General features: G+C 38.0%; 1 protein-coding gene across 1 annotated transcript in view; it reads left to right on the top strand.

Annotated features, from left to right (window-relative positions):
• Positions 1-12,418, top strand: part of OLA1 (Obg like ATPase 1) — a 225,667-nt gene that overhangs the window by 27,681 nt on the left and 185,568 nt on the right. Inside the window, 1 exon segment of the mRNA XM_037849184.1 lies at positions 4,407-4,534. Within this exon segment, the coding sequence (XP_037705112.1) occupies positions 4,407-4,534 (128 nt within the window).

Raw genomic sequence — 12,418 nt, 5'->3', positions numbered from 1 at the left:
AATTCCTCTGTTATATTGCAAATTCTCATTGTTTTATGTAAAAAGAATCCTACTTAGATGTATCTTTTCTATTTCTATTGAAAAAATCTATCATGAATATTTTCAGTAGTATGTTTTTATCATACTATAGTGATTAAATTTTTTTAATCCTATTTTAGTCCCACGAAAATTAATAAGGTCTAAAAATATTATTTTACTTAAGTAGTTATGAAAATCATTGGGGTGGAATATGGGAAAAATACACCTAATATAAACTATGCACTGTATTTTGTAGTACCGTTTTAATATTCTTTCATCATTTGTAACAAAGATACCACACTAATGCAAAGTGTGAACAATAGGAGGATATATGGGAATGCCGTATTTTTTTATGTCTCTTTTGTAAACCTACAACTTATTTAATTAAAATAATAATTAAATCATTTTGACAGTGCATCAGGAATCCTTGAATTAGGTACTAAGTTTTTAAGATATTGTTTTAATAGTTTAAACCTTTATCCTGGCCTTGAATCAAGAGTCAGAATTCAGAAACCCATTTCCATTTAAAAATAGAAGCTCTGAGCTGGAGATTGTCCTGTTTGGTCTACTCAGAAAAGGGATCCTGAAGCCCAGAAGGGTGAAGTGATTTGTCCAAGGTCACACATATAGTGTCAACCAGGAATATAACCCAAGGCTCTCACTTCAAATTAAGTGCCTGTCTACCCACTTCCTTGCTATTGTGCTTTTTTTTTTTAACATGTTAAAAAAGTAATTTTATTAAAAATAAGTATATTTTTCAAAACAATCATTAGTGAGAAGACTGGTACTGTATTACTTATTGCAAATCTCTTTAATGTTTGGCTTAATAGAAAGAAGATAGCTGGATCTCACATCTGCTCCTTCATTCAATCTGTTGCGTTATCACACATGTAGCTTCTGGAAAACTCCACTTCACACTCATGAGAAAATTGTTGTGCTACCATCTCCCAAAATTGTGTTCCAAACCACGCACTCCTGTCTTCTATCACCCTGTAGTGCTCCCTTTAGTATTTCCTGTAGGGCAGGTGTCTTGTTCACAAAGTCTCTCATTGTCTGTTTGTCAGAAAATATTTTGAGCTCTCCCTCATATTTGAAGGACAGCTTTGCTGGATATAGGATTCTTGGTTGGTGGTTTTTCTCTTTCAGTATCTTAAATATATCACACCACTCCCTTCTTGCCTCCATGGTTTCTGCTGAGAGGTCCACACATAGTCTTATTAAGCTTCCTTTGTATGTAATGGATCACTTTTTTCTTGCTGCTTTCAGGATTCTCTCTTTGTCTTTGACATTTGATAATCTGATTATTAAGTGTCTTGGTGTAGGCCTATTCAGATCTCTTCTGTTTGGAGTACACTGCGCTTCTTGGATCTGTAATTTTATGTCTTTCATAAGACATGGGAAATTTTCATTCATTATTTCCTCTATTATTGCTTCTCCCCCTTTCCCTTCTCTTCTCCTTCTGGGACACCAATGATATGTACATTATTGTACTTTGTTCCATCCTTGAGTTCCTGGAGACGTTGCTCATATTTTTTCACTCTTTTCTCCATCTGCTCCTTTGCATGTAGGCTTTTAGGTGTTTTGTTCTCCAGTTCCTGAGTGTTTTCTTCTGCTCTTGAGATCTGCTGTTGTATGTTTCCATTGTGTCTTTCATCTCTTGTGTTGTGCCTTTCATTTCCATGGATTCTACTAGTTGTTTTTTTGAACTTTTGATTTCTGCCGTATATATGCCCAGTGTTTCCTTTACAGCCTCTATCTCTTTTGCAATATCTTCTCTAAACTTTTTGAATTGATCTAGCATTAGTTGTTTATCCTGTATCTCAGTTGAAGTGTACATTTGTTCCTTTGGGCCATAACTTTGTTTTTCTTAATGTAGGTTGTAATTTTCTGTTGTCTAGGCATGGTTTCCTTGGTTATCCAAATCAGGTTTTCCCAGACCAGAACAGGCTCAGGTCCCAGAGGGAAGAAATATTCAGTATCTGGTTTCCCTGCATTTGTGTCTTAGAAAATTGCTCCACCCTTTGATGCCTCAGGTCACTGTGCTTTTCTGCCAGCAGGTGATGCCTGTTAGCCTATAATTCTTGACTGTTGTGAGGAGGTATGGCTGTGTTCCCCCAGGCTCTGGGGTCTGGTTCTGAATGGAAAGGGCCCCACCCCTTTCCTCCTAGAGAAGACAGACCCCCCAGGTGGAGGTCATTAGCATTTCAATGGTCTTGCTCTCTGCTTTTGCTGTCTCCACCCTTCTCTGCTTCACAGCCCTGGAAACTGAAAATGACTGGGGCTTTCTCCACTGAGCCAAAAAAGAAATAGATAGTCCCCTTCAGACCCAGTCCAAGGCGACCCTCCGGCTCTCCCAGGTCAGTCATCACCCAAAGCCTCTGTCTGTTTTTTGGGGAAGCGTACCTGTAGTGAGCAGTTCACACTTGCTACTTAAAACCCCAGTTGGAGCTCAGCTGAGCTTATATTCGCTTGCTGGGAGAGAGTGTCTCTCTGGCACCACGAGGCTTTGCAGCTCAGGCTATGGGGGAGGGGGTCTCACGACTTGGATCCGCAGGTTTTACTTACAGATTTTATGCTGTGTTCTTGGGCATTCCTCCCAATTCAGGTTGGTGTATGATGAGTGGATGGTCTCGTTTGTCCCCCTGCAGTTATTCTGGATTATTTACTAGTTGTTTCTGGTTTTTTGTAGTTGTTCCAGGGGGACTACTTAGCTTCCACTCCTCTCTATGCCGCCATCTTCACTATTGTGCTTTAATGTGTATCATGTTTAATATTATATCATAAAGGATGAGTTTGGTTGCAATTAATGTAATTGACGTAAAATTGATTTATTGAGTTAGTAACTGGTAGGATGGTGTTTAGTGTTGGTTTTAATAGCTTGGTGCTGTTATCAAAAGCCTGATTTCTTTCCCTTTTCCACTTTGCTTTCCTCATTAGTTTCATCCTAAGATTACTTTCTCTTGTGGCTATATACATTTTCATCCATGCTCAGAGTGAACAAGAGGGGGTTGCTTCCAGAAGCTCTCCCAGAAGATTGATGAGCTTCTATTTAAGAACCACCTCTTCCACACACCAACCTCCCTCTCTTACCCCTCTCCTAACCAAACCTCTCCTCAAGTCTTTCTAGTAAATTGGGTAATTTGAAGGCCTGAGATTCATCAATTGAACCTAGGGGACAGATTTAACTGCTTAGTATAGACTTGAACTCCATGCCCCACTTCTAGTTAGGGGTAGAGCCAGCTTCTCCAAAGGGACAGTGGATGCTGAAGAGGCAACAACATTCAGCAGAAAACCTCACTGCATTTTATGTATTTTTTTCTATTGGATTTGCTAATAACACTTATCAAGTAATTTCTATAATAAAAAATTTTTTATGAAACAATTTTTTTGAAAGGATTCTTTTTCCATGCAGATAATAGAGAAGTCTTTTCTGGAACATTTCTGTTGTGTTTCATCAGGAATAAAACTGATATACTGAAAATGAATACTCTGTTGAAAATTGGCAAAGATACAAGATTGTATCATTCACTTTGTCATATGACACTGAAAGTGCTTTTATTTGCTCATATTTTAAATCTCCATTTCTGCATGGCAGACTGGTAAAACCCAGATTTTTCTAATTTGGTTTCGAACTGTATTTAAGTGTGCCTTTACTTTGAGCAAGGCACAGTTTATTTTGTATGTTTCTAATTCTGTTGCAGTTATTAACAACTAGTTTATTACTTTTCTGATAATTGGTTTACATCATTCTATGCATTTTTTGGCTCTGAAATCTGTATGATGGTTAATTGCAAACGCAGACAAGCTTGTGTTTGAATTCTAGTCTTGTCACTACTAATTGACTGATTTTTGCATGCAATAGATTTAATTCCTTTGTCTCAACTTTCTCATCTGTAAAATCGGTTGAAGAAATAGCCTACCTTGTAGAGTTGTTTTAAAGTTTCAAATGAGATAATACATGCAAAGTAGTTGCTCTAATGCTTGACACAAAATAAGTTCAGTCTTCTTTGATAGTTACCTTGTCTTGCATCAGTATACTCTCTAAATATTTTCTACTAGTTTTGTATGTGTGCATGCATGTATCAACAGAACTTTATACTTACTTTGACTTTATAGTAAAATGAATGATAAATGTTTTAATCTTTAGAGACACAGTCAAGACATCTGTTCTCTGTCATATAATTTTTTCATTTTCCTAGGCAGGAAAATCCTAAATGTATTAAAAGATTGTTTCTTAATTTTTTCTGTCATTTCTCAAATCACTATTGAGTGCCTTCGAAACATTGTTCTAGAAAGGAAAGAATTTATCTAAAATATTTGGGGAATACGTTTGATTAATAACAGATTCTTCGTACTATTTTATAATAAAACCATCTTTTGTTTTTCAGCAAAATTCCTGCCTTTCTAAATGTAGTGGATATTGCTGGCCTTGTGAAAGGAGCTCACATTGGGCAGGGGCTGGGAAATGCTTTTTTATCTCATATTAGTGCATGTGATGGAATCTTTCATCTGACACGTAAGTACAAATGGCTTATACAACTGATTAATTTCATTAAGATCGGTATTTTCTTTCCATTATTGCTCAAATAAAGTTAGAACTGACTAGTTAATACAAGGTTTGCTTTGTTTGCAAAAATAATGGATTTGTGCTTTTTTTATGTAGCATCGTCTCCATATATGAGACTTATTCCATAGCAAGTTTATGCTGTGTTGATAATTCTGATCAAGTTTTATCCCCTGTTCTGAATTAGATCCATTTAGAAGTGTTTCTATGTGGAAGTAATTTTGTTGATTGTAAAGACATTTTTAAATGTTCATAAGTTGTAGAACATTTCTGCATTCTTGCTTATGCCATGTGTTGAGAAGGCAGAATTTATAGAGGAGGGGATTCTGTTATTTTGGAGAAGAGAAAAGCATATGGGTTATTTATTAGGATGAAAAGATTAAGGAGAAAGTATAGATCAGCTGCTCCTTATGTACAGAGAGGGATATAAAGCAAAGGGAGAAAACAGGTTGGTTTGTGTCTGTTGACACAAAAGTGAGCCAAGAATATAGTAGTCCTCTGACAAAATGGAAGGGTTTAGATCAAGACTCAGGCTAAGACTGCACTTCGTGGTAATAGATAATGAGCAATTTAATGCAATCAAAGGAAATGCAAGTTAGAAGTGGGGTAATCCAATTTCTAGTTTAGTGCCTTTTTTATTACTGGTTCTCCACCAGATGACTATAGCAATTGAGTGTTTAGAAAATTTTATAGCAATTGAAGTATTTTTTTTTGCCATTTGAATCTAATAATAGTAAAAAAAAAAAAAAAACGTGCTAGAATTTTTATCTTTTAAGAAAAATTCATTTGCTTGGTAAATTAATTTTTGTTGTATTTTACAAAAGTCAATCACAAATAGTTTGAGCAGCACCAGTCAAGGTAGCTTCACCATGGGTAAGCATCTGGAGACCTTCTGGAAGAATTTGTGGTACAGGCAAAGAATAAGGTCATCAAAAGGGAAAGCTCAGTCATGTAGAGACGTATTCTCTCAAGTTTGTTCATTGGTGAGAGTCTCTGTTTTCCTGATGGTTTGCTTCTCCACTGGTTCTGGACTGAGGGTTTAGAAGAGAGGGTGGAGTCAACTGTGACTCCTATGTTTCTGAACTGGGTCAGTTGAATAATGAATCATGTTTTATTCACAGAGATGCTAAATATAGAAGTAGTAGTAAGTCTTGGGAAAGACAAGTTCAGATTTTTTGAATTTGTGTACCTAGGACATATAGGTAGGAGATGTCTACCAGGAAATAGGATTGAGAGGGCAAGGGAACTGAAGGCTTGCATGTAAAAGTGATTGAACTGATAGGTGGACTAGAGTTTAACAAAGAATAGTAATAAAGATAGGAGTGGACTTTAAAAAGGAAGGATCATTGGCTCTGATTTCATAATGAGATTCAAGAACAGGTTGGGCGTAAGGGGATGCATGTACTAAGGGATATTTGACTTAAAGTTTTGAGACCTGGAGCAGTTTCATTTTGAATGTACTTTGGGTTAGTGAGAGGTTTGAAGTATAGCAACATTGAGTATACTTTTACATCTTATTTTCTCCCAGAGATCCAAAAAGTAATGTTTTGTTATTTCTTAGATAATATTTATTTGATATGTTTTTTCTAACTCCTGAGGAAAAGAATTTGTTTAGAAGCACACATACTTTGATGTATTTCATTCAATACATCCTTAAGAAGGATGCACCATTCTTAAGGGAAAAAAAATCCAATTAAACTAGACAGAATGCCTTCTTATAGCAATTGTTTTCAGAGATGTTAAAGTGTGAAAATGTGTATCTTAAGAATTGATGGAGGAATCTAAAATGGCGGATTGGGAGAGACAGGAAAATTCTCCTCTGTGAAAAACACTAGATAAAAGATAGAAAGTGCTCCAGAATACTGGTTCCAGGGTCCCTCCGGCTGGGCAAGGACTTACATTTACTAAGTGGTTGAGCAATTGGAGAAGCAAAGAGCCTGCATTTGGAATCATGTAACTCGGATCCACAGAGCTGCTGGGAAAACGGCAACCGGACTCACGCTGTGATTGGCTGCCGGTCGGAGTGGGACCCAGGGAGCGGCCAGGGAGATGGCAGCAGGAGCAGTGATCAAGCATGATGGGGAGTGCCTTCCATGCCCCAGGCACATACCTTGGTAACTGGCATGGGTGATGCCCTTTACACAGTCGCAGCTAAAGGCCCCTGAGTTAGGGACAAGCTGCTGCAGCAAGCAAACGATTGTGGGAGTGGGTTATTTTCCATGCCGCACGCGACGAGCTTTGAAGCGGACTGGGAGCCATCCCTTCACAGTGCTGCGGCCAAGAGCCTCCACAAGGGAACTCAGGATTCAGCTGTCTTGTGACAGCGCAACTCCGCCCCCACAGAAGCCCATGAGGCTCACAGTTGAGAGGTGTGGGAGCCACACGGAAATGACCAGAGCCAACACCAAGCCCAGGGACTTATAGGTCCATAGCAGAGAGGGACTGAGGGTAGTCTGAGCTGAAGGGGAAGATGCCTGCTGCAGCCCCAGAGTATCACAGCCGAAACCTGGGGAATGGCTGGAAATACTGGGTCTTAAAGCCGTCTTCCCTGCTGAACTGCACAGGGTACAACTCCCAACCACAGGGCTGGTGGTCCCCATTGCACACAGAAAATTGGTGCATTGATTGGACATCCACACGGTTTGGACCCCCACTTGCTGGATAAATGATGTTGGGGAGACCTGGATTGAGGATAAGAGGTGGCCTGAGAGTGCCACCTGCTGGTAGGTCAGGGAAAGTACACTGCATCAAGCTGTAGCGCTGTCAAATTATAGATAATTGTTTAAATAATCCTGCATGCCCTAAAAGAACCCTATAAAGATAAACAGAAAATTCTAAAGCATATGAAGAAAGCAGAAGATATGGCTGTACCAAATGCCCAAATTAAAAAATCAGAGGAGATACAGAACTTGGAGAAATTAATCAAAGAAGTAATCACAAACATTAATACCATAGCTTAGGAAATAAAGGACATCAAGAAGACCCTAGAAGAGCATAAAGAATAATTTGCAAGAGTAAATAAAAGGAGTCGGTCTTATGGAAATAAAAGAAACTGTTGATCAAATTAAAAAGATTCTTGTTACACGCAGTACTAGATAAGAGGAAGCTGAGGAAAGAATAAGTGAACTGGAACAGTGCAGGTTGGAAAGTGAAAATATAAAAGAAAGAATGGAGGAAAAAATAGAAAAATTCGAAACGGATCTCAGGGATATGATGGAAAACATGAAGCACACAAATATAAGAACCAATGGTGTTCCAGAAGGGGAAGAGAAGGGTAAAGGATGTGGGAGAGTATTCAAAGATATTGTTGGAGAGAACTTCCCAACCCTTCTAAATGATATAAATACACAAATCATAGATTCTCAATGAACTCCAAACATATAAATCCAAATAAACCCACTCTGAGACATATTCTGATCAGATTTTCAAATGCTGAAGAGAAGGAGCAAGTTCTGAGAGCAGCAAGAGGGAGGCAATTCACCACATACAAGGGAAACAACATAAGACTAAGCAGTGACTACTCAGCGGCCACCATGGAGGGGAGAAGGCAGTGGTATGACATTTAAAATTCTGAGAGTGAAAAATTGCCAACCAAGAATTCTTTATCCAGCAAAGCTCTCCTTCAAATTCGAGGGAGAGTTTAAAATCTTCACAGAATAACAAATGCTGAGAGAATTTGCTAACAAGAGACCTGCCCTACAAGAAATACTAAAGGGAGCCCAACCAGCTAAGAGAAAAAGAAAGGAGAGAGAGGTATGGAGAAGGGTACAGAACTAAAGAGTTTTAGTAAGGGTAGGTTAAAGGAAATAGAAAGAGGGGAGAAAAATATATCTGGCAAATAAAAACCAAAGGATATGATGGCTGATTCAAGAACTGCCTTCATGGTAATAACATTGAATGTGAGTAGATTAAACTCCCCAATTAAAGATATAGATTGGCAGAATGGATGAAAAAGTATGAATCATCAATATGTTGCTTACAAGAGACTCATCTTAGACCCAGAGACACAAAGAAATTGAAAATGAAATGATGGAAAAAAGATTCCATGCAAGCTACAGCCAAAAGAAAGGAGGAGTAGCAATATTAATCTCAGATAAAATAGACTTTAAATGTAAAGATGTCATAAGAGACAAGGAAGGACACTATATACTATTAAAAGGGACAATTCAACAAGAAGTAATAACAATTATAAATGTCTGTGCATCCAATCAGGGTGCCCCAAAGTACATGAGACAAACATTGGCAAAACTGAAGGAAACAGTAGATGTTTCCACAATAATTGTGGGAGACTTCAATATATCACTGTCTCCTATAGATATATCAGTCAGACAGAGGAATAATAAGGAAATTGTCAAACTAAACAATGTGATAAATGATTTCAACTTAACAGACATATACAGAGCATTACATCCCCAATCAAAATGTCAACTGTTCACAGTACCATCATATTGTTGTATATTCGTCACCCCAATCTGTTTTTGAACATTTTCCTTATACCAGAAATAATCAGAATAAGAATAAAAACTAAAAATGAAAACGAACACCCAAGTCATCCCCCCATCCCACCCTATTTTTCATTTAATTTTTTCCCCATTTATCTACTCATCCATCCATACAGTGAATAAATGGAGTGCGATCCACAAGGTTTTCGCAATCACACTGTCACCCCTTGTAATCCACATTGTTACACAATTGTCTTCAAGAGTCAAGGCTACTGGGTTGGAGTTTGGTAGTTTCAGGTATTTACTTCTAGCTATTCCAATACATTAAAACCTAAGAGGTATCATCTATATAGTGCATAAGAATGTCCACCAGAGTGACCTCTCGACTCCATTTGAAATCTCTCAGCCACTGAAACTTTATTTCATTTCATTTTGCATCCCCCTTTTGGTCAAGAAGATGTTCTCAATCCCACGACCAGCATCCTTTTTTGATAAAAACATTTCAAAAGGTATGAATTGAAGGAAACTTCCTCAATATGATAAAGGGAATATGTGAAAAACCCACAGCTAGCCTAGTACAAAATGGCGAGAGACTGAAAGCCTTCCCTCTAACATCAGGAACAAGACAAGGATGCCTGCTGTCGCCACTGTTATTCAACATTGTGCTAGAAGTGCTAGCCAGAGCAATCCGACAAAACAAAGAAATAAAAGGCATCCAAATTGGAAAGGAAGATGTAAAACTGTCATTGTTTGCAGATGATATGATCTTACATTTGGAAAACCCTGAGAAATCGACGACACAGCTATTTGAGCTAATAAACAAATTTAGCAAAGTAGCAGGATGCACAATTAATTGTACATAGTTCAGTAATGTTCCTATACACTAGAAATGACCTAAATGAAGAGATGCTCAAGAAAAAGATACCATTCTCAATAGCAACTAAAAAAATCAAGTACCTAGGAATAAACTTGACCAAAGATGTAAAAGACCTATACATAGAAAACTACATCACTTTACTAAAAGAAATAGAAGGGGACCTAAAAAGATGGAAAAATATTCCGTGTTCATGAATGTGTTCTAGTTTGCTAATGCTGCTAGAATGCAAAATACCAGAAATGGATTGGCTTTTATAAAGGGGGTTTATTTGGTTACAAAGTTACAGTATTAAGGCCATAAAAATGTCTAAGCTAAGGCGTCAACCACACGGTACCTTCACAGAAGAATGGCCAATGGCGTCTGGACAACCTCTGTTGGCTCAGAAGGTGTGGCTGGCATCCGCTTGCTCCAGGTTGCATTTCAAAATGGCATTCTCCAAAATATTGCTCTTGTGGTGTTTTGTCCTCTCTCAGCTGCAGCTCCTCTTCAAAATGTTGCTCTCAGTTGCTCTCTAAAATGTCACTCACAGATGCTATGCATCTGGGCCTTTATGGCTCTTTAAGTACTCCAGTGTTCCAATATAGAGCCACCCTGAATGGGTGGGGTAACTCCTCCATGGAAATTATGCAATCATATGTTTCACTCACAGTTGATTGAGTCACATCTCCATGGAAACGCTCAATCAAAGATTCCAATCTGATCAACAATAATACATTTGCAACCACAAAATGGCATCAAAGATAATGGCGTTTGGGGGACATAATACATCCACACTGGGACAGACAGGAAGGCTAAATATGGTTGAGATGTCAGTTCTACCCAAACTCATCTACAGATTCAATGCAATCCCAATCAAAATTCCAACAACCTACTTTGCAGACTTGGAAAAGCTAGTTATCAAATTTATTTGGAAGGGAAATTGCCTCAAATTGCTAAAAACATTCTAAAAAAGAAAAATGAAGCGGGTGGGACTTACACTTCCTGATTTTGAAGCTTGCTGTAAAACCACAGTAGTCAAGACAGCATGGTACTGGCACAAAGATGTATTGAGATATATTGAGAATTTGGCTGTAGACACCCAGATCTACGGTTGACTGATTTCTGATAAGGCCCCCAAAACCACTGATCTGGGACATAACAGTCTCTTCAGCAAATGAGGCTGGGAGAACTGGATATCCGTATCCAGAAGAATGAAAGAGGACCCCTACTTCACACCCTATACAAAAGTTAATTCAAAGTGGATTAAAGACCTCAATATAAGAGACAGCACCATAAAACTCCTAGAAGATAATGTAGGGAATCATCTTCAAGACCTTGTATTAGGAGGTCACTTCTTAGACCTTACACCCAAAGCAGAAGCAACGAAATACAAAATTGATAAATGGGAACTCCTCAAAATTAAAGTTTCTGTACCTTAAAGGAATCTGTCAAAAAAGTGAAGAGGCAGCCAAATCAATGGGAAAAAATATTTGGAAACCATGTGTCTGTTAAGAGACTGATGTCTTATATATATATAAAGAAAGCCAACACCTCAACAGCAGTAGTACAGACAGCCCAGTTATAAAATGAGCTTAAGTTATGGAAAGACATTTCACTGAAGAGGGAATACAAATGGCTAAAAAACACATGAAAAAATGTTCATCTTCACTAGCTATTAGGGAGATGTAAATTAAGACCATAATGAGATATCGTCTCACACCAATTAGAATGGCTGCCGTTCAGGTGAAATCACTGCCCTCCCCCCTATGTGGGATCTGACACCCAGGGGAGTGAATCTCCCTGGCAATGCTCAATGTTATGGCAATATGGAATATGACTCAGGGGAGGAATCCAGACCTGGCATCGTGGGATGGAGAACATCTTCTTGACCAGAAGTGGGAAGTGAAAGGAAATGAAATAAGCTTCAGTGTCAGAGAGATCCCAGAAGGAGCTGAGAGGTCTCTCTGGTGGGCACTCTTACACAGAATATAGACAACCCTTTTTAGGTTCTAATGAATTGGAATAGCTAGCAGTAAATACCTGAAACTATCAAACTACAACCCAAGAACTCCTGAATCTTGAAGACGATTGTATAAAAATGTAGCTTATGAGGGGTGACAATGTGATTGGGAAAGCCATATGGACCACACTCCCCTTTGTCTAGTTTATGGATGGATGAGTAGAAAAATGGGGGAAGAAAAAAAAAAAAACAAAAACAGGCACCCAGTGTTCTTTTTTACTTTAATTGTTCTTTTTCACTTTAATTTTTATTTTTATTACTTTTGTGTGTGTGGTAATGAAAATGTTCAAAAATTAATTTTGGTGATGAATGCACAACTATATAATGGTATTGTAAACAATTGAATGTACACTTTGTTTTGTATGACTGTGTGGTATGTGAATATATCTCAAGAAAAATGAATTATTAAAAAAAAGAATGGCTGCCATTAAACAAACAGGAAACTACAAAAGCTGGAGAGGACATGGAGAAATTGGAATGCTTATTCATTGTTGGTGGTACTGTATAATGGTACGGCC

Source organism: Choloepus didactylus, chromosome 9 (assembly GCF_015220235.1).
Source record: "Choloepus didactylus isolate mChoDid1 chromosome 9, mChoDid1.pri, whole genome shotgun sequence".
In the NCBI taxonomy this organism is placed as follows: Eukaryota; Metazoa; Chordata; class Mammalia; order Pilosa; family Megalonychidae; genus Choloepus; species Choloepus didactylus.
Note: the sequence above shows the minus strand (reverse complement) of the source record. Positions and strands in the feature narration are given on the sequence as shown.